At 42.0% G+C, this 20,875-nt stretch overlaps 4 protein-coding genes across 5 annotated transcripts; 3 read left to right on the plus strand and 1 right to left on the minus strand.

Annotated features, from left to right (window-relative positions):
* Window positions 1–3,096: 3,096 nt before the first annotated feature.
* Window positions 3,097–3,947, plus strand: LOC109472516. The gene is made up of 2 exons (XM_019772298.1): window positions 3,097–3,351; window positions 3,667–3,947. The coding sequence occupies exons 1-2, from the start codon at window positions 3,246–3,248 to the stop codon at window positions 3,945–3,947; spliced, it is 387 nt and encodes a 128-aa protein (XP_019627857.1). The 5' UTR covers window positions 3,097–3,245.
* Window positions 3,948–4,732: 785 nt separating this feature from the next.
* LOC109472517 (transmembrane protein 26-like) lies at window positions 4,733–7,915 on the minus strand. Its single transcript, XM_019772299.1, has 3 exons — window positions 7,326–7,915; window positions 5,721–5,907; window positions 4,733–5,368 (listed from the first exon to the last, which is right to left on the minus strand). The coding sequence occupies exons 1-3, from the start codon at window positions 7,541–7,543 to the stop codon at window positions 4,733–4,735; spliced, it is 1,041 nt and encodes a 346-aa protein (XP_019627858.1). The 5' UTR covers window positions 7,544–7,915.
* A 1,240-nt stretch (window positions 7,916–9,155) lies between these two features.
* On the plus strand, window positions 9,156–16,983 carry LOC109472672 (integrin-linked kinase-associated serine/threonine phosphatase 2C-like). 2 transcript variants are annotated; one of them, XR_002140379.1, is made up of 10 exons: window positions 9,156–9,330; window positions 10,183–10,407; window positions 10,871–10,988; window positions 11,400–11,506; window positions 11,828–11,921; window positions 12,637–12,724; window positions 13,359–13,477; window positions 14,637–14,785; window positions 15,281–15,362; window positions 15,721–15,750. XR_002140379.1 is itself a non-coding variant. In XM_019772512.1 (10 exons), the coding sequence occupies exons 1-10, from the start codon at window positions 9,300–9,302 to the stop codon at window positions 15,862–15,864; spliced, it is 1,128 nt and encodes a 375-aa protein (XP_019628071.1). In that variant the 5' UTR covers window positions 9,157–9,299; the 3' UTR covers window positions 15,865–16,983. The 2 variants fall into 2 exon arrangements, 1 of the variants encoding a protein (XP_019628071.1); XM_019772512.1 differs by having other exon boundaries at window positions 9,157–9,330; window positions 14,666–14,785; window positions 15,721–16,983.
* A 141-nt stretch (window positions 16,984–17,124) lies between these two features.
* Window positions 17,125–20,306, plus strand: LOC109472650 (alpha-(1,3)-fucosyltransferase 7-like). The gene is made up of 3 exons (XM_019772486.1): window positions 17,125–17,701; window positions 18,661–18,719; window positions 19,308–20,306. The coding sequence occupies exons 1-3, from the start codon at window positions 17,237–17,239 to the stop codon at window positions 20,152–20,154; spliced, it is 1,371 nt and encodes a 456-aa protein (XP_019628045.1). The 5' UTR covers window positions 17,125–17,236; the 3' UTR covers window positions 20,155–20,306.
* Window positions 20,307–20,875: the final 569 nt, after the last annotated feature.

Raw genomic sequence — 20,875 nt, forward strand, 5'->3', positions numbered from 1 at the left:
AAAAATCTATCCGTACCCCCAGTGAAGCAAAGAGCACCCCTCAGCGGTCAAACGCGATAAATACACATGAATGTTCTTACAGGATGTAGAAGGAGCTGGCAGCAAGCGTCCGAGGGAAGTTGAGCGTCATGCCAGGAAGAAACAGGAGCATAAATATAACCACAGAGACCCGGAGACACGCGAGAAGCTCACATGTGACCTGTGCCCTCCTGGTACCCACTGGGTAGAGCACTGCACCAAACAACAAACTACCAAGTAAATGTTTACTGATGTTATATAAATTAGTTCTTTGGAACAGTATTCACTTAAGTTTTCTTAGATACCCTTTCTTTGCTGACTCATTCTACCTTCGTGACTAGTTTTTTTTTTTCATTTAAGACGTCTCACACTAAGTTTCCTCTTCCTTTCCCATAGTAAGATTATATTGTACAAGTACAGGTACATGTACATGTATTGCTAAGTTTTTTTAATACTCATAAATAATGATCTCACTAACTCACTCAGTCCCGTAGCTTGTAGCCATAGAAGCAGTCAGATAGTGACCACACGTTGTTAAAAATAAGTTGTATCAAGGACATCCATACAAATATTTGATATGTTTTATGTATATTTCTCCAGATTTCATAGCAGTATGATGACTCTGATAAAATATGCTTGTGTCAACACATGCACTAACTGAAACTGACCTTGGTTGTATCCTGAATTTTCTAGGTGCCAAATCTGCCCTGAAGACCATTACACGGCAGTGCACAACAAAGCAAAGGAATGTGTGTACTGTAATGAGTTTTGCACGAAGCCGAACCAGAGAGTGGCAGAAGGTTGCACCAAAACACAGAACCGCCGATGTGAGTGTCTCCCAGGCCACTACCTGAACCGGGAGCTGTGTTCTCCACACAAGTCATGTCCATCTGGCAAGGGGGTCGCACGAACAGGTACAATCCTGTCCACAAACATTTGTAACTCATATCTATCTATATCTATATCTATTTATCTATCTGTCTATCTAGTATCTGTCTATCTAGTATCTGTCTATCTATATCTATCTATATCTATCTATATCTATCTATCTATATCTATCTATCTATCTTTATCTATCTATATCTATCTATATCTATCTATCTATATCTATATCTATCTATCTATCTATCTATATCTATCTATCTATATCTATCTATATCTATCTATCTATCTATATCTATCTATATAGATAGAGATATAGAATCATATACATGTATATATAATATATCTCCTAGTCTCCTTTTGGTTACCTTTGAATCGCCTTGCAAAGGATTTAAGTGGTTATAATGACTTAGAAGAAGGCAAGGATTCATTCCTTTTGTCTATTTTTTCAGGTACCCCCCAGAAGAACAGTCGGTGTCGGAAGTGCGAGAGAGGCTACTTCTCCGCCGTACGGTCTCCCACCGCACCCTGCCGGAAGCACCGGGACTGCTCTCTGCTAAACCTTGGTATCATCGACAGCGGCAACCGTTTTCGAGACAACATCTGTTCAGACATGGCTGCAGTAACAAACCCACAGCTTTTGTCATCCCTCAACTTTACCCGAGAGGAGCCTCTGTTAACGTTCACCGCAAAGAATGTCAATCCGTCAACAGCACCTGTACTTTCTGAGCTGGACAGCCAGTTGTCTCCGACCTTACAGACTAATCAGAACATCACCATGTCATTGAACACCCAGCCATCGGAAAGCGTTATCCGTAGGTATTTTGTTGTTGCTGTCATACAAGCTGATATTTCACATTTCTACTGGTAGCTGCACATGAAACATTGGTCACGACAACATTTAAAATCTCTCTGTTATTGTTCCAAAATGTCACGAAAGTTGACTCAAGTTTGATAGTATTTACCTAGGTCCTGTACTTGAGTGCTAATCTTCTCCCAAAAACAAATCCATCATTTAAAGAGAGTAAACATACACTCAGTCTAATTACCAATAAGAAACATGTCATGTGAGTGAACTGTACAAAACTTAACTTGCTCTTTTCAAGAATACATGTCATACATTCATTATATGCAGCTGGAGTGTCCAGTGATCCTACAACTCCGGACAGCTTGGCGCCTTCTGAAGCCGCGCCTGAAGCGGAGGAGGAGAGACCATGTACTGCTGCAGATGTACCTTACCTGGCTTATTCAGGTTTGCTATTTCATTTAATTCCAAACCTTAATTACCCATGCATCGTTATATTTTCTTCACTTGCATTTGTACAATTTCATTTTATCAAAAAAAAATGAAGAGTAGGGTTAGTCACAATTCAAAGTAAACCATATTAGCTACCTCTAGATCTGTCAATTTGACATGGAATTCGACATTTTTGAGTGTCATATATTGATGACTGACATTTGTTATTAACTAGACGCTGGAAACCGTACCGACATTTATGACCAGCCTACGACTGATGAGAAAAACGTGCAGGACGATTTTACTTCGCCCGAGCCACTGCAAGCTGATCTAGAAATTCCCAGTATCGCTGAAAAAGGTAAGCCTTATAATATAGCAGCGCTTTCATTTTACTATTCTGTCCTCTGTTTTGCTTTTACAGAAATGTTTAATGACACTTGCTTGTAATTGTTACAGAAGAGAGTCTGTCGGAAGACGGGCTTGCGGTAAACAGTTCTGAGGACACCACATTGCCCAGCTTTGCAGTCTCCATCGATATCATCGCAAATATCACAGAAGACCTGACAGCTCGCTCTTCATTGGGAGTTTCGGAGATTTTGTCACAACTTGAGACATCTGATGAGAACAGTAAGTTCATTTTTAATTTGCCTGAAGTGGTCCATTCATTCTTGGGCAAAATTAAGCTTGAAATGTTGTTGGGAGGTAGGCATACACACACTGAAAACAGCACCGATTGACACTAGCACTCGAAGTAGCAGAAGCAAAGTTGTTTAAGGAAGTGATTTGCGCAATTGTTGATGTAACTGCAACTATATTAACTATATAGAGTATTGCTGCTATATCACAAAGATTGTCTCCAGTGTAAAGTTCCATCACTACTTGTTTTACAGATAAAGGTGGTGAAGAAATCCGGACCAATATTGCCATCTCGGTTGCGGTCGCGATTTTAACCTTCAGCAGCATCACCTGCGTTTTCGTGGCGGTCCAGCTTGTTTGCTACCGTCGCCTTGGTCCCATTTTCCAGCGGGTTTGCTCGCGTAACAACCCGGAGACCGACGAACCACCGACCCACACCGACAACACGACCGTCGATGACAACGCCAGCGTGATGACCGGAAGTGACGACAGCCAGTCGGTGGTGGTGGACATTGATGACGACACTGATCCGAAAGCATGCGCAGTTCGCCCTCTGTCGTTAGCAAGCTCCACTGAAAGTAAGTCTAGCATCTCGTAGATAAAACTAGTATATTGATGACAGTTACATACCAGTCTTTTCAGTGGATTCACTGCCTTATGCTTTCTGCACGTCTCTTCTTACATTGATCCAATTGTATGTGTCCTCGAAGATATGCTAACTTTTCAACTAGCAAACTGCATGTGTTAAAGATATTGATGTTGCTTCTTTGAAAGCTGAATCCACTGAGACCACTAAGCAAAGCCTACCAAAACCTTTGTCACGGCGTAACTTCTACCTTGAACAACCCAAGTGCTCTTCACGGTATCATAACTGTTCTTTATTTGACATACAGCTCTTCGGGACACATTCCGTGATGCGCAGGTCTACATCTCCGAGCACATCGGGATCAACTGGCGGTCCCTGTCCAACCACCTGCCCGGCAAACGCCTGACCGAGGTCCAGCTGGACTGTATCGTGGAGGAAAACCGTCTGGTCGCCGATAGAGCCATGAAGATGCTGGTTCAGTGGAAACAGCTGAACGGTAGCAAGGCTAACATAGAAAGAATGGCAAAGGGCCTGGACGCCTGCGGTCAGAAAAAGATAGCTCGGAGGGTCAGGGAAATGGGTCTGTAGACGTAGAGAAAATTTTACATCTTCAAGCACGTAACAATGAATTCTATTTCAGTGAATTCAAAGATCTGTGTAATACATGTATATATTAAGATTCAAAGCAAACATGACGATATTGGTAATATGAAGAGTCATATACATATGCATTGATTGACTGATTGATGTACAATGTAACATTAAACTACAGTAATGACAGTAACAATGGTTCTAACAAAGACATACTTTTCAACTCAACAAAAGTAAAAATAAGCTGACAAAGTACACAATTCACACTGTAAATATTCGAAGAAAGAATGCGCATAATATATTATCCAGAGTGTAAGACAGTTAAAAGTTCTTGTCTGTAAAATTCCATACATTGTACATTTTGCACTTGTGTGACTTTTAAATCGACTTTCCTTTCATACGTAAATCCGCTTTTCAATATATGTGATACAATCCAATCCGCATGAGTGTTTCCTTATCATGTTGACATTAAACAGTAACCTGGCATAGAATGAGCAAACTGTGTTTTTTTTTTGTCTTTTATATTTTCCTAGACTCACAGGAAAATACCACAGCATTCTGTAGATCCTATACATTAGATGTACATATGTAAAAACACGATCATTACAATTAAAAAAGGAACGCAATCTTGAGTAACATAGGATCAGTCTTAAACTAAACAGGAAAGCATAACAATTGCTTAAACTCTTTACGTTTCTTGTTTACTAAATCCAGAATCAAAAGCATTCACTAATAAAACATCCATCGAAAAACATCATTTCCGACTCATTGTATTGTCTTTCTCATGCTGGGTCTTTGTTATACCCCTGGTTATCCACCCCACCAACAGTGACAGCTTCTGTTGTTGCCCTGTCCTGTAACTCGTTCTCTTCCTTTTCCTCATCTTCGTCGTCACGGGAGAACAAGGCTTTTATACGATAGATGTCCAGCAGGATAACCAGCATGTTCTTTCCAGCGAAGAACAACAATCCCTGACTAAAGACCCTCTCGACGAAGAACAGGTACACCCGGATGGCGAAGAACGCCCCGTCCTGTAGGATGATGGTGGTGTAGATGTTGAAGATTTCCGGGTTGCAGCAGTGCAGGCCGCGGCAGTCCTTACCAGGCGGGCAGGTGACCGAGCAGGTCGGCATGCGGTCAGGGATTGCCGTGAACACGACGGTAAACTGCAGCAGACTCAGGGAGAAGATCATCAGCACCACGAAGGTCAGGACCTGATTCCTGAGAACTTTGGGCTCCTCGAAGACTTCCAGAAGCTCCAGGATGTCTGCGGCCATGCCGATGTAGGAGAGGAGAAGCTGGGAGAGCTGGTCGTCCTTCAGGTTAGTAGGCAGCAGCCAGCGTCCGAGAATCAGCAGGAAAACTAGCGCCTGTTCCAGGCCTAACACCCAGGTGCCACTGTCTATGGTCAGCGTTAACTGTACAGGGAAAAGATAGAGAAGCGGATAGGACTCGATATTACATAGAATACACCTAAACAACAGTGTCGTACTGTTCTGATAGGTATTTTGATTGAACATAGACCAATATGCATCATAAATATAATCGCCCTGAAATTTTGAAATCTTGATGTCCTCTTTATGTAAAACAGACATTGTAATTGATAAGAAACTTGGATGAATTTCAACTGATGAAATGGCAGTAGCAACACAAAACCACACTCTTAAATTGGAGAGACAAAATTCGCCACCAAGTCAACCTATGTAACGAACTTGTGGGAGGATCTAAGGTAAGGTAACTTATCATAAAACCATAAAACAACAGCCTTACGTCCAGTCCAATGGACTGCAGCGACACCACCACCTCGTCGTCGTCCAGAGTGGAGTTAGCCGTGGCGTTGAGGCAGGCCTGGCGTGCGGAGGCGATGGAGGCCAGCCGCCGGTCCTGTTCCGAGAACTCCATGAACCAGATAGACGGCACCGTGCAGAACAGGTACAGGAACACGCTGGGGCAGAACCTACATGTGCAGAGACGAAATGGTTTATTATGTTTACCTTTGCAGAAGGAAAACATGTTGTTTTTGCTCTGTTTCTTCTTCTTTTCCAGGTCATTGACACATAGGGTCAATGACCTGGACCGTGTCAATGACCTGGACCAGACGTCTGTCACCATGGTAACAGTTGCTGTAGCAGACACTTGTTGGGTTACATTATGTTGCAAGCTGCAGGGCAGAGATGGACTATAAAGTTGGAGTCCATATACCAGTAGTTCTTGTGCATGTATTTCACTGCAATTTGTATCCAGCTACCATGGCATAATCTATGACTTTCAATGCACTTTTCCAGTAGAAATAGATTATTCAGTTCACTTGTTATATGATTAAAAAGATTTTAGTAGCGCCATCTTTGAAAAGTAGTGTTTGTTGACAAACTTGCCATCTCAGTATGCTTACCGGTGTGACTACAAAGCAGCAGTTTGTAAAGTAAATGATGGAATGATGGCGAAGACATACTGTTTGGCATTCTTTCTGTACGATGTTTGAGAGGCTGTCACGTAGGATATTTTAGTACCTTGGCTGAATTTGCCACTCCAGGCGATCTGATACCGGTAGAAGTGGCAGCTGTCACTCGGGCTTATCACGTTGTACTATGTAATTATGTTTCCAAATGTTTCAAAATGAGAGAGGAAAGGGCAATTAACAGTAGATGATAGGTAGTATATAGTATTGTTGTAAGGTATAGATTTCTAGCACTTTGCATTAGAATATAGCGTTCCAGTATGAAATACTCATGTTTTGCATACTTCATATCCTCTTGTGCATTTAGCCCATCTGGGCAAGAACATGCAATAAAGATTCATATCATATCATTATCATTTATTGCGCCAACCTAGTTCTGTCTTAGCTGGGCACATTGCGTCTCATTGGAGACGTAGGTTTGTAAACGTTTCAATGAGCGCACATTGTCGTTTGTTTATTCTCCGCTGAATACCGGGTCTTTAGGGTCCGCCATGGGTAAATAGAATCCAGCAGCTCATAAATCATGTACCCGGCTCTTTCAATGGAAGAAATAACCAGGGAAAACGTGCTTTAGAGCAGTAAAATGCAAAAAAAAATATAAGTACAGATATCTAAGGTCTGTACTGTAGCTAAACTTCATGTGCTACTACATCAACTGAACGTTTATTGAAAGTTTATTGCAAGTTCTTGAGCGGAGGCAAATTGCAAGTTCATGTAACATGAAAATTAAAAGGACGGACAATGGATAACAATATACCATATGGCTACTCTAGATAAATTTTGGCTCCAATACCAATTTCTTGGATTATTTTCCTGCAACCCTACATCGTGTAATGTCTCCGAAGGATCAAATTATGATTGTTGTTTATGAATCAAAAAGTAAACAAACAAATGACAGCATGACTAGCCAGCCTTACCATCCCCACTCCTTGCCCTTGTTGTACACCAGTGTGACCATGGTCTCCACGAACAGAAGCACGACGGGCACCATGAGGAACCACAGCATGTTGTTCCCGGGGAAGCCCACGGTCGCCCGCCAGATGCACACCAGCCCGTGCGCCACGAACAAGATTCTGGTCACCAGACACTTCAGGACGGTGCAAAACTGCGAGATACACGTCGACTTCTTGGCCATCCTGTACGTTTTCGAAGACCGAAGACTTGGTTCCTTGTAAGTGATATGAAGACTTCTTTCGGTAGGGGACCTTCCCGGTGTGAGTGGTTCAAACCTTGCAGTCCTATAGCCGCACCTGGGGTCGTATTGAGGTCAGCGAGTTAGCGACGTCGAATGGCAGCCGCTATATAAAGTACTTGTAAGCTCCTCACAATTCAGCCCTTGGCTGCGAAGAGAGAGTAGCCGGCCCAGTACAACTACCTGGAGCCAAAGATGTCTAGGGTTGACGGTAAGGAGAGACGAAAAATGGTGCGTTCAACAGTTTTATGAAGGGCTAACCCCTCACCTGAGTCTGAGATGTTTACTTTTACACCTGAGTTGTAGCGTGAAGTAACGCCCTTCGCGGATAAACGAACAGCAAAGGACTGACCTTTACACATTAACAGTTTCACTGACGTCACACACAGTACAAGAGAAGAAAGGGGAGGTGATGTCACGTGATTAACAGGTAGGAAATTGTGATGATGGCTCTTTAATTTTTATACATTATTACTATGACGTCACTGGCGTTGGGTGCGGACAGGCAACACACTCGTACTCTCCAAGCAGAGGTTTGGGGTTTTTTTATGCTTTTTTTAATGTCATCAGTGCAAAAAAGGAAACCCCGATTTAAAATTAAGCCTGAAAACATGCCAAGAATACGCGATTTCCCTTTACGTGGTCCAAAGCTCTCTTTTATTAGTCATCTGAGTTATAATTTTGGAGGTTCTATTACTGTGTTCTTATTGAAGTCCAGATAAGTAAAAAGTTACGCGAATTTTTGGTCCTCAAAAATTTCCACTTGTTCCATTTTTATTACCTTGAGACCTTGAGAATACCTTGAGAATCCCTTGGTGATAAAAGGCATTTCTACCTGTGGTGTACACCCTCTTCTCATTCTATATGTATTCTCTGGCTCCAGTGCTTATCCAGCCTCGACTTGAAGCAGTTGACGCTCTCGGCGTCAACCACCGAACTGGGTAGGGAATTCCATAACTGCACTGCTCTTATGGCAAAGGAGTGCCTCCTTACTTGAAACCTAGTTGGTCTGCTGCTGTTTCTATTATTTCAACTAACGATGTTTGACCTTTTTCCATTCTGAAAAATGGGATCGACAGAAAACCCCACACTCTTCCCTCTCAACATCTGCTTGGGGCAACAGGTCTGCGTCCATGGGAACGAGACTGGGGAACGAGAGTAAAGGTGAAAGGTCAGATAATATTTCAGCTGAAAGGTAGCAGGTCACAGTATTAATGGGCGACCCCCGTGGTCTATGACGCGGGTATAGAAAGTAGTGCAGCGAATATTCTTGAAGGCTGGGTAGAAAGCCTGATAAGAGCGTCAGCCAGGTGTAAATTGTGCTGTGTGGTGTAGAAATGTATCGGGTTTGAGACTGTATGATTTGATTTGTGAAGGTTTTGCAGTTCGTGTATAAATGCGCCGTATTGTGCAACTGGCTTTCCGGGTGAGTCGGCTGCAGTTCAGGTCACGTCCGTAGGAGGCGATTTCAAAGTGTACGTCACGAGCAGATACGCCGACAGGATTTTTTGGTTTCTAGATATTTTGTAGTTTGTACCTTCTTCTCAAACATATTCGATTTTCGTATTTGTGAAGTGCACCCTGCTATAATTTTTACCGCGTCGAAGTGAGTCATCTTGGGGTCCTTAACTATAGAAATCCCCATAGGGCGAAAACTGTGTTCTGCTACCTGAAGTCTGAGGGAACCGCTAGCCGAAAAATGGACTTATTTGGCGACTTACCTGAACCAAGTGAGCAAAGATAGCGAATATTCCAGTCTTTGTACCATCAGTGTTATTTTGCATGACATGTTGTGTGTATAAACGATATATTTTGCCTACGGGATCGTTTTTTATATCGCTCAAAAATCTGAAAGGGGGAGGGGGGCGATAGTTTTTAGCGACGTCGAACCTCGAATATCACATCATAATTACCCAGTATCCATACAAGACAAAATGTTCATTTGTTTGTATGCTGGTCTTGTAGGTTGTTGCTGTTGTCGTTGTCTTTGTTTCCTTGTTTAACGTCATATATATAATTTTACGCCACACTAGCTACTGAACTAATATAGAGTAGAGTACTGTGCTGTTGTTGTAAATATATAATATTTTGACATTTTATCTTGTAAATATCAACGCCATTCAGGCAACATTGTCTGTTATGTATGGTATCTTTGTAAAGAATTAAATTGAATTGAATTGTAGAGTAGAGTAGTTTTCATTTAGATGTGTAGGTTCAGTTTAGAGTCAATGTTGTCTCTCTAGGTACAGTATTTAATTTCACATTTGGGGACTTTGTATGGTCTCTCTTGGTCTTGTATCTTGGTCTTCTATGGGGGTCTGCATGGGGGGGTCCCGACAGTCACTCTACGCTAAATTTTGAGAGCTCTCGATTACACTTAAGTCAGGCTACAACGCATTGCGTAGAATTAAAACGGAGAATACGCTCTACGCAAAATGCACCAATTACGCTGTACGTTGAATTAGAGCGGCCCGTCTACGCTCTACGTAGAATTAAAACGGCCAATTACGCTCTACGGAAAAGGGCATGCGAGCCCCCTTCTATGCATATGCTTACAATCAAACTTCTCATCTTTTTCCTAGATGCAGAGAAAGAGACAGAAGAGGAAGTAAAGTCAGAAATGCAGGTGTTTAAGAAGCAGGCAGAAGTTTCCTTATTTGATGACCTTCCAGCCGAGTCGACCCCAACTTGCGCACCAGAGGTCAAAGTGCTCAGCAATGGGTCAAAGGTCGATGACCCTGAGGCCAGAGGTCAAAAGAGGAAAGCAGAAGAAGAGAGCCAACAAGCACAGAAGATCACTGCTAAAGGTACAGTTGTATCATTGTATCATCATACATACTGTAATCCAACATAGTGCAAGTGACATCACATCCACAAGTGAAAAGCCTGTGTACCAAGTATATGCAATTATGATAAGATTTGATAAAGCTATCCTTCTCAGAAGGAAAACACATTGTTTTTGCTCTGTTCCTTCCTCCTCTTCTTCCTCTCCAAACAAATAAGGTCAATCATTCAATGACCAGGACCAGACGTCTGTCACCATGGTTAACTGGTGTTGGGTTACATAATGTTGCAATTTTATAGCAGGAGGGCTTTAGACACCTATCACCATGTACATTGTATACTGGTACATCATTTCGGTATTTACCCCCAATATGAATGTGTTTGAGAATTTACAGAGCATTACCATATGCAAAGGTAAACATTATGCATTTGCTTTGCAAATGTTACCTTTGTAGTTTTTTAACTGAATTGTCTTGTCCCCTGCAGGCCTGTCCAGTCTTGTCGGCTATGCTGCTGGGAGGAAGGGAGAGAGAGAAGAGATGCAGGATGCACATGTCATCATGGATGACTTCACACATCAGTTCTCCTGCCTCTCTCCCAAAATGTGAGCTCTTACAGCTTTTCATTAGAATTTAGAGAGAATATAGACAGTCTAAAACTCGAGAACTGTATCTTGATCTAAAAGGAAGTTGTCTCTAAAAGGGCCCATAGAGGACATGTACATTGTACGAAGCCAGGCCGAGAGAGAGAAAGAGTGATCAAGATACACTTATCAAACAGAGTAGGAGTGACTGCAAGTGTGGTTTAAACTAAGTTGAGAACATCACACATTCATGCTGTAACAGTGGGGGGTTTATAGGAAACCCCCCACGTTTACAATGCCTTCTCTCCCATCACTTGCCAATATTTACCTTCTGGCCTTTGTAAATTAATGTAAGACTAAGAGTATGCATAAACAAAAATTAAATTGAAAGAGTTTTCTAGAATTATAACCAGGTTGTGTGTTTTTTTTCAGATCTAGGTTAGCGTACTACGGTGTATATGATGGACATGGTGGGAAGAGAGCATCTCTGTACACAGCTGACAACTTACACAACAACATTGCTGACAAGTTTCCTAAAGGCAAGAGGCTGTGTCTTCTCATTCGATGAAGGACAAGAAAATATGACCGTTTTCTGATGATGAGTAACGTTACCAAGTTAAAGATTTCAAGAGAATTCAGAGATCCATTGTACAAAATTGTCTAGTTGTCTTTTCCAGTAATTTTGAGACATCTAGTGTTCACTTTGACTGGTCTAAAAGTCTTAAAATTAACTTTAACTCCTTCCTGTATCTAGAGATGATGGCAAAAGAAGAAAAAGTGTTGCAATGTCACAGATTTTAATTACCTACTAAGGCACTGTGTTGCAGTAAACATCATATGTAACTGTTGTCATTTTACAGGAGATGTTTTGAACATGGAGAAAGAAATTAAGAAATGTCTAATCGAAGCTTTTAAGAAAACAGATGAAGAGTTTCTAAAAGAGGCGTCAAAACAGTAAGTTTGTCTTTATTCTAAACATATCACTAAAAGCTTAGTAAAAAGAGTTGATTCAGTAGTGGTTGGACCAAGAAATGAGTAATGGAATGATGACCTAGGATATTGTTAAAGTACTACTACAGTGTATTAGTAGCTTCTTTGTCCACAAGCATGCTATTGTTACCTACAAATTATAATGTTTTGGTAGTCCTCCTGCTACCTTACTCAGTGCAATAATGACTTGTGCTGCCAGGTGGCGCTGTAGCAAGGAGAGTACAGCCCATCATTATCGTAGCTGAATGACTACTGAAATATAACCAAAAGTTAGTTATGGGTAAGACTAATGAAGAGTCCCAATGTCCCATAATCTACCAATCTGATGAAACTATTCATGAAGGTATTATGATGGACTATTTTGAATGCAGTTTCTTTTATGATTTGATTGATTTTTGATTTATTGAAATTGCAACAGTGCAATACACGCGGAACAGAGCGAGGCAGCTGTTGCTGGTGTTGTGTCCTGCACATGGAAACGGATACTGGACAGACAATACTCATTTTCACTTGAGTCTAGTGGGGAAAGTCGTGTAAAGTGCCTTTCCGAAGGGCACAAGGTCGGTGGCATGTCAGGACTCAAACCCGGGACCACTTGATTCCAAGTAGCGCAAGCTGCCGTTGCGCCACACGACTTTTATATCCCAGTTAATGTTTTTGTTTGTTGTTGTTGGTGTAGTAAGCCTGTGTGGAAGGATGGGACCACAGCTGTGTCCATACTAGTGGTGGATGACGTCATGTACATAGCAAACCTGGGTGACAGTAAGGTATGTATTGTTTATTGTTATGATACTACTGTTTTCTTCAGCTTTGTAATAGCAAAAAAACTGTGTATTGCTTCATTTGCCATTGATGGTGCTTATAACAAGTTATAAAACTTGTAATTAGCTATAGCTAGTCTTCAATTATCATTATGCTTAAGAAGAAAGATAAGCTTATACTTTAAATCACTTCATATTTGCGGTACTTTTATTTTGGTGGTTTTCGCAGTCAATTCTGTACCACAAATTTATCATTACCGGCAACAAGCAATTTGCCAACTTTCTCTCTTCTGTGCCTACCGCCACCGTAAACGTGTACCATTTTTTTCAGACCGTGAAATTTTGCTACCACGAATATAAAGTGATTTTTGTATCTTTATCTGTATAGCCAGTATAACCACCCTTCGGCGTAACACACCAGCTTCGCAGGCACGCGGCGCGGCGGCAGCTAGGTATACCACGCTGAACGACTTGTTACACTCAGTCTTTGCACATTTAATTGCAGGAATTGTTTAAAGCTTTCCATTGATGACGCCCCGACTGTGCTTGGTGGCAACGAGTTCCAGTCTACGATAGTTCTGGGGAAATATGAGTTGATTTACAATAGTTTTGATGTTCATTCTCTCTTTCTTCCCAACAGGCAATATTGTGCAGAAGAAAAGAGGACGGGTCTCTGACGGGAGTTCCGCTGACTAATGACCACTCTCCTGTACAATACGAGGAACGACAGAGGATACAGAAAGCCGGCGGCTCTGTCAGGTAGTCTGGGCATTGGACAGGTTCAAATATCATCATGAAAGTTCATCTGTGTTGGTAGTTACATGTTTAAAGTTAAAACTTTTGGTCCAACACAAAAAAATTGTCTCACCTAGAGCTTTCGACCAGTCACTCTGGTCTTCCTCAGTAGACTGACCCAGTGAGAACTTTTTTGTGTTGGACCAAAAGTTTTAACTTTAAACAGCTCATCAAATACATGTACCAGTTGATACCAGCAAACAAAGACAAAGATTTTTTGGGATTTTCTCTTTTCCACACACAATTACTAGTAGAGAGTGGAACTACTTGTAGGTGCCAGGCCATATTGTACACGCACCAACAGTAAAACTATAGCTGAGGGTCTGCATGGGGGGGTAGTGATTACGAATTACGCAAAATTTTCACCACCGATTACAAATTACGTTAAGTTCTTAGAGCTTATTATGAATTACGTTAAATCGGGGAGTACTTTTTTCTTAAGGATTACGTTTTACATTGCATAAAGGTAACTGCCTACGCTTTACCTACAATGAAATGACCAATTATGTGTCATAATGTTAAATAATCTACTGATTACGAATTACGTTAATTTTGGGTGACTGACTATGGATTATGAAAAAGGGCATGTACATTTGTAGCCCTCATAGCTGGCCATGGTATTCAAAAAGAAGAAGAAGAAATAGTCTAGGAGTACCAGAGCTGTGTCAGAGTAAAGAGTGATTTTCTATGTACTATACCACCTATCTCTCTGCCCTCTATGTGGAGACAAAGGCCTAAAGGGTGTCATTATGCAGGGAAGGTCCCTAAACCTTTAACTTAATCATAGCCTCCATAGCATGCCAAAAACTGGGGGTTTTGGGGGTCTTCATGGTCTTTGGGATCTTTTATGTGCTATTTTCTGATTGCATATAGACATCAGCACCGGACTGGTTGAATTACCCCCATTTAGAACTGGACTAATCAGAAAACAGCCGAAGACCACCAAACCCCCAGTTCTATAAGCCTGCTACGGAGGCTGATCAGAAAACAGCCGAAGACCACCAAACCCCCAGTTCTATAAGCCTGCTACGGAGGCTACTAGAGATTGCTGAATGCAGAGCTGTGTCAGAGCAAGTGATTTTCTATGTACTATACCACCTATCTCTCTGCCCTCTATGTGAAGACAAAAGCCTAAGGGATGTCGTTGTGCAGGGAAGGGCGAGTGTTGGGGGTTCTGGAGGTGTCACGGTCCATCGGGGATGGGCAGTACAAGCGCTGTGGGGTCATCAACACACCCGACGTCAAGAGATGCCAGCTAACCCAAGACGACAGGTGGGGAGGGCTAGAAGTCTTATAATGATAATAATAACTAGAGTTCCACAATCACATGCAGTACCTGAGCAAGCCGCTAGGGGGCCCAAACTTACGTCACTTCTTCCCCAGTACAAGAGCTACCTACCACTCAAATTTCCTGCCCCTAGTCCCATGAGGTATCAAAACCGGAAGTTCAGCTGCAGTACCATAACAAGCTGCCAGAGGGCCCCAAATCTACTCATTTGAGGTCTCATCAAGACCTACATGTACCCATCTACCAAATATGAAGACAATCCATTTAAGCCTTTTTGAATTATTGTGTTTACAGACATGTATGTACATGTATCTTTATCTTTATAAACAGTCTAATATTATACATGTACCATAACTGCATTTCTTAGCCCTTTTCTTGCTCCCTAACCTTGTAATCGATAGGTAGTATCTAAGCCAAAATGTCTAGTACTTCAGTGTGCTAAAGGTTAGGCTGAACCTGTCTGTGTTCTTCACTGCCAGGTTCCTGTTGCTAGCCTGTGACGGTCTGTGGAAGGCTTTCTCTGTCAGCGAGGCCATCCAGTATGTGTCAGAGGTACTGCAGGTAGGTCTGGTCTTACCAAGGAGGGCCTGCATGGGGGGGGGGGGGTCTTGACAATGCTCTACGCTAAATTTTAGAGCCGGCTAGGTATCACCCTGAATTCAGGAAGCCTCCCCATTACATTTTATGATAAATTCTGGGTAACTACAATGCATTACGTAGATTTAAAACAGTCAAATTTTTAATCTATGTACACAACGTAGATTTAGATCTAGATTTTTAATCTGACCGTTTCCAAAATCATATCCAGTTGCTTGAGTAACTGTTTGTTGGCGTATCTTATTACCTGGATGTCTAACTTTCACCAACGTATACTTTGATCTTTGTTAAAAAGTTCACCATTTTGATTTGTTCTACCCAGGATGAGACCATCTTAGCCACAGAGTTCCACAGTGCAGAAGAAGTGAGATTTGACACGGCTTGCAGCAAACTGGCATCAGAAGCTGTCCTGAGGGGAAGCTCTGACAACGTTACTGTACTCCTAGTGTCTGTCAAAAAGTCCTGACATCACCTGTGGTGTAGACAATAGTACTGAAGACTCTGACTACATCGCCATACACTGTGCTAAAAGACTTTGGGTTTTTGTTATGAGAAGTACAGTTCTGACAACGTCACTGTACTAGTGTCTGTCAAAAAGTCCTGACATCACATGTTGTGTAGACAATAGTTAGCTTCTACCAGGCTTTGGGAGGCGGCTGGAAAGATGCTAGGGAGCAGCAAACTGTTCTCTCCAGCAGACCAACTCCCCCGACATGCTGTCTCTCTATTTGGCAGATTTTTACTCTTTCCAGCCTCCTCCCGAAGCCTAGTAATAAAGGCTAGGCAATAGTACTGAAGACTGACTGGGATTTTTAAGAGGAGTACCGTTCTGACAACATCGCCATACACTGTAGTAAAAGACTTTGGGTTTTTGTCTGGCAAGATGAAAAGAAGAAGTACATTTCTGACAACAACACTGTACTTCTAGTGTCTGTCAAGAAGTTTTGACATCACATGTTGTGTAGGCAAGGATACATGTACTCAAAGACTTTGTGTTTTGTTATGAGTAGTACAGTTCTGTTGACAATTCTGTCACTGCACTCCTAGTGTCTGTCTAAAAATCTTAATGAGGCATCTTAGATGGTACCAATCCACATACAGGGTGCCATATCAACTCCTGAATATACTAATGATATTTTTAAAATCCTCTGGACCCCAATAACTAAACAAATCTCAAAAATCGAACAAATTCCTGAAACCCTACATGATGAGTTAAGCATGTAGCTTTTTAGCTAATCATTTTTTCAGGGATGCCATTACAAATCGGATGGCACCCAGGCTAGCGAACACACACAAGATCCAAACAATACTATATGTAGTACCTTCTCACAGAAGGTTGTCTGGTAGGTAATTACAATGAATGTACAAACAACGTGTTGTGGTGCTCTCCCTTTTCTGTATCTGTATAGCCGGTATAACCGCCTTTCAGCGTAACACACCAGCTTCGCAGGCACGCGGCGCGGCGGCAGCTGGCTACATTCCACTGATCGCCTTTTTACAGTTACAATCGGCCTAAAAAGGACTGTAACTGGACAGGGGGGGTTAGTTAGCCGGTCATAGAGGGCCCAATGTGTACCAGGAACAGTGCGCTTCAAGCGTCGCTTACGTATACCGACCCATTCCAACAGGTCCGGACCTTTTGGAGTAGTCTGGCCAGTTACATTCATTTTTAGGCCGATTTCTACTACATATCCACAAAGGAGTCTGGTGGATATTAATTAATAAATGGGCCCGTATGTGGCGAAACCGGTTTGTCCACACTCGGCACGCATACTGAGAAGACATCTCTAGCTCTACCATTTTGTTTCGGCTGAAAGACTTACGACGACGATACGAGTATGGAGAATAGAAGAAAGGCAGTGAACGCGACCGCGGCACCAAACGCGAACTTTCTGAAGAAGACCGGAGCACTAGTGGTTCTGTTACTGATCCTAACTTTGCTGTGTATGTACATAGCGTACACCGGATTCAACGCTCCCAGTGTAGTGAAACACTCCGTTTCCCCACATCGTCCCGCTCACAGAAAGAAAGGTAAAGACCTGCGCTATCGTCCGGGACTAGAAAATGCGCCCACGATCCAGCGCACGGCACTGCCCAGGTACAGTCACCTCATTTCTGCCGACGACAATTCCTTGTCACAGTACTATACCGTTTGGAACGAAGAAACGACACACACGGCACGGAAAGCGCCAGGAGACAGGAGGAAGGTGGTTGTGTGGAACCCGTGGCCGCCGTTAAAAGTGCTGCCCAGACAAGCATGCCCCTCTATGCCACAGTGCGAATTCACCAAGGACCGCGGAGAGGTAAAGTATCATATTCTGTATCTGTATAGCCGGTATAACTGCCTTTCGGTGTAACACACCGACTTCGCAGGCACGCGGCGCGGCGGCAGCTGGCTATATTACACCGATCGACTTGTTACACCTAACCCATGAACTTCTAACTCTAGACATTGTTTAAGCTATCCATTGACAATGCCCACTGTACTTGGTGATAGTGAGTTCCACTCTGCGATAGTTCTAGAAAAGATCCTTGAACACCTCGATCCTTGGTTGATAACTCTGGTACTTGAAGGCATGGCTATTTCATGTTCTCTTCTGGGCTGGTATTAGGTACTTAGTAGTTGGGACGTCCACCTGTTTATTAGTCATTTTGTACATCATGCACAGTCTGCACATTTCGTCTGTCTTCCAGTGAGACCCAATGTAGTTTATTGCGCAACAATTGCATCGGGTACAATGTATGGCAAATAACACTTAATAACTATAAACTATTTCTACTAGAGTACTGATCTGACTTTAATTTAATACATGCGCATCTTTAATATAATGGAATATTACATTTCACATTGCTGTGACACGGTTTCTCTATATATTGATCTAGATACACAGACACACAGTCGGGGCATGATAGACATGATAAAAGCATGTTGAAAAATTCTCAACTCACATCTCAATTCTTATCTCACATCGTTAGCAATTTTCTTTCTTCGTTATACCAAGGGCATATCATCATTTTGTTTATTTTTATTTGCACATACATATAAACTAAAAACAATACAGGAAGTAAATATACTAGTAATAATCGAAGGAAACAATATAAGATAATCAACCTAAACAGAATGGATGTGCTGGAGAAGGAAACATGCCTTAGGGCATATTCTTGTCCTCCATGTCAACTAAAACATAATAATAATAACAATAATAATAACAATTATTATAATAATAATAACAAAAAAATGGTATTCATCTTCAACTTGCAGGTGACAGATGCAGACGCTATCGTCTTCTGGTTCAGGCTACTACCGACAGTCTACAACAGGTTTGTTTGTTTGTTTGTTTGTTTGTTTGTTTGTTTGTTTGTTTGAGGAATATCCAATTAGTGATAATACACCACTATTCTTCCTGGAGTCCTCTTACACACATAAAACATAAAAATACAACATTATATCATCACCTACTATTTACCTCCACTTCTAACTACTTTGAAACAAAACTTGTCTTATCAACATTCTACATATGATAATAATATTACGATACGCGTCATTGTGTTATATCAATAATTGACCACATTGAACAATATTACATACAACTACAGAAGTAACATTTGCAAAGCAAATGCATAATGTTCACCTTCGGACATGGTCTGCCCTGTTAATTCTTACTCAAACACATTCACATACATGTACTACTACTACTAGTATCTGGTGACAGTAACAGAGCAGACCATGAAATTGCTTCATTATGTAACCCAACACCAGTCACCATGGTGACAGACGTAAACAAATGTCATTGGTCAGGTCAGAGGTCACTGTTTGGAGAAGAAGAAAAAGAGGAAGAAACGGAGCAAAAACAATATATGTTTTCCTTCGGTAAACATAAAGAGTTAGGCTGAGTTTTTATTTTCTAGGTCCTACTTCCCAGCACCGCGGCCGGCCCAGCAGCAGTGGATCATGCGCACGCCTGACTGCCCGTACATGACCAGACACACCGACTGGGTTTCCTACGCCGGTGTTTTTAACTGGACCATGACGTACAGAAACGACTCGGACGTCTACATGCCCTGGGGTCACATCACTTCAATTTACCGAGAAATCGCCCTACGACCAGACACTTTCGGCAAGCATTACCCAAAACAAGAAGGCAAGCTGGTCATATGGTATGTCAGCAACTGCTACAAACACCTGTCACGGTTTTCGTATGCTAGCGAACTCATGAAGTACATCCAAGTTGACGTGTTTGGAGGTTGTGGAAAGGAACACTGCGGGGCAAAGGACCAAAATTGTTTGTCTAACCAGCTACGCCAGTACAAGTTCTACTTGGCATTTGAAAACTTCAAGTGTGTAGAATACATCACAGAGAAGTTCTGGAGAAACGCCCTTAAACATGATCTTGTACCGGTCGTTCTCGGTTCACCGAAGAGTGATTATGAGAGGTTCGTTCCATCCAACTCTTTCATTCACACAGACGATTTCAAAACCCCCAGAGCCTTGGCAAGCTACTTGATGTATCTAGACAAGAACGAAGACAAGTACATGGAGTACTTTGCCTGGAGGAACAACCCTCCAAAGAACCTACCCGACTATGAAAACCAGTGGTGCGAGCTGTGTAAGAAGCTCGTAAACGTGGATCCCACTGAGAGAAAGGTTTATAACGACTTAGACAAGTGGTGGAGGGGGCCGAACTATGAGTTCTGTGAACCTATGGTTGTAGTATCTAACATCAGGAAAGAATCGGATGCGGTACATTATCCCTAAGGCTATGTTGCACCAACTAAATGTACATTATCATGTATTCCACGTTTTCGTATGTAGTACACTAGTATGTGACTCTAGGAAATAGTACGGTCAAGGTTGGTTTTTGAAGGGTTGTATACGGGAGGTAAGGGAAATAAAACATTATGAATGAATGACTTTATTTCAGGTTATACACATAGTACACGCAAACATAAAACCACATAAACACTAAACATACAACAATTAGTAGTTTAATAAAACATTTGTAGCCCGGTGTATGTATGTAGACGTAGATGTGTTTGTTTTATTACCTAAAGGCCACAATGATTTGATTTTGTGGGTTACATCCGCGCCGCATTGATTTTCGGCTGTCCTAAAAAAATTAGCTCCTTCGAGGCTGTGGCCTGGGTGCCATCCTCAGTGGTTCATAGTAGGAGCCGGTGGTAACAACGGAGGATGGCACCCATGCTACCGAAGCCCCACGAGTCAAGAACTCAGTACAGTGTCGACTCATAAATGCCACAAAAGGCCAGAATGTGCCGGCTTGTTGTAAAAGTCGCTATGGCAAAGGCAAATTCACAATAGTACCAACTTTGTATTCCTGTGTTGTTGTTGTTTTTATTCGCCCGCGCGCAATAGTTTTGGGGTCTTAAGAGGTTGTCATCCATAAAATTAAGTCAGTGTGGCCTTAATGATCAATAATCAATAAGATGAAGAGCTAGCTGGAAACATTCCCACCAGT

This window comes from Branchiostoma belcheri, unplaced genomic scaffold, assembly GCF_001625305.1.
Source record: "Branchiostoma belcheri isolate BF01 breed outbred unplaced genomic scaffold, Haploidv18h27 scaffold28, whole genome shotgun sequence".
Lineage (NCBI taxonomy): Eukaryota > Metazoa > Chordata > Leptocardii > Amphioxiformes > Branchiostomatidae > Branchiostoma > Branchiostoma belcheri.

Bases quoted from the DNA above. Each gene is read 5' to 3' on its own strand.
- LOC109472516 (XM_019772298.1), top strand. From the start codon at position 3,246: ATGACCGGAAGTGACGACAGCCAGTCGGTGGTGGTGGACATTGATGAC. The intron at 3,352-3,666 runs GTAAGTCTAGCA...TTTGACATACAG, and splicing joins GTTAGCAAGCTCCACTGAAA to CTCTTCGGGACACATTCCGT.
- LOC109472517 (XM_019772299.1), bottom strand. From the start codon at position 7,543: ATGGCCAAGAAGTCGACGTGTATCTCGCAGTTTTGCACCGTCCTGAAG. The intron at 5,908-7,325 runs GTAAGGCTGGCT...CTGCACATGTAG, and splicing joins AAGGGCAAGGAGTGGGGATG to GTTCTGCCCCAGCGTGTTCC. The intron at 5,369-5,720 runs GTAAGGCTGTTG...TTCCCTGTACAG, and splicing joins TGCAGTCCATTGGACTGGAC to TTAACGCTGACCATAGACAG.
- LOC109472672 (XM_019772512.1), top strand. From the start codon at position 9,300: ATGGACTTATTTGGCGACTTACCTGAACCAA. The intron at 11,922-12,636 runs GTAAGTTTGTCT...TTGTTGGTGTAG, and splicing joins CTAAAAGAGGCGTCAAAACA to TAAGCCTGTGTGGAAGGATG. The intron at 13,478-14,665 runs GTAGTCTGGGCA...GTCGTTGTGCAG, and splicing joins AAAGCCGGCGGCTCTGTCAG to GGAAGGGCGAGTGTTGGGGG.
- LOC109472650 (XM_019772486.1), top strand. From the start codon at position 17,237: ATGGAGAATAGAAGAAAGGCAGTGAACGCGACCGCGGCACCAAACGCG. The intron at 17,702-18,660 runs GTAAAGTATCAT...TTCAACTTGCAG, and splicing joins TCACCAAGGACCGCGGAGAG to GTGACAGATGCAGACGCTAT. The intron at 18,720-19,307 runs GTTTGTTTGTTT...TTTATTTTCTAG, and splicing joins CTACCGACAGTCTACAACAG to GTCCTACTTCCCAGCACCGC.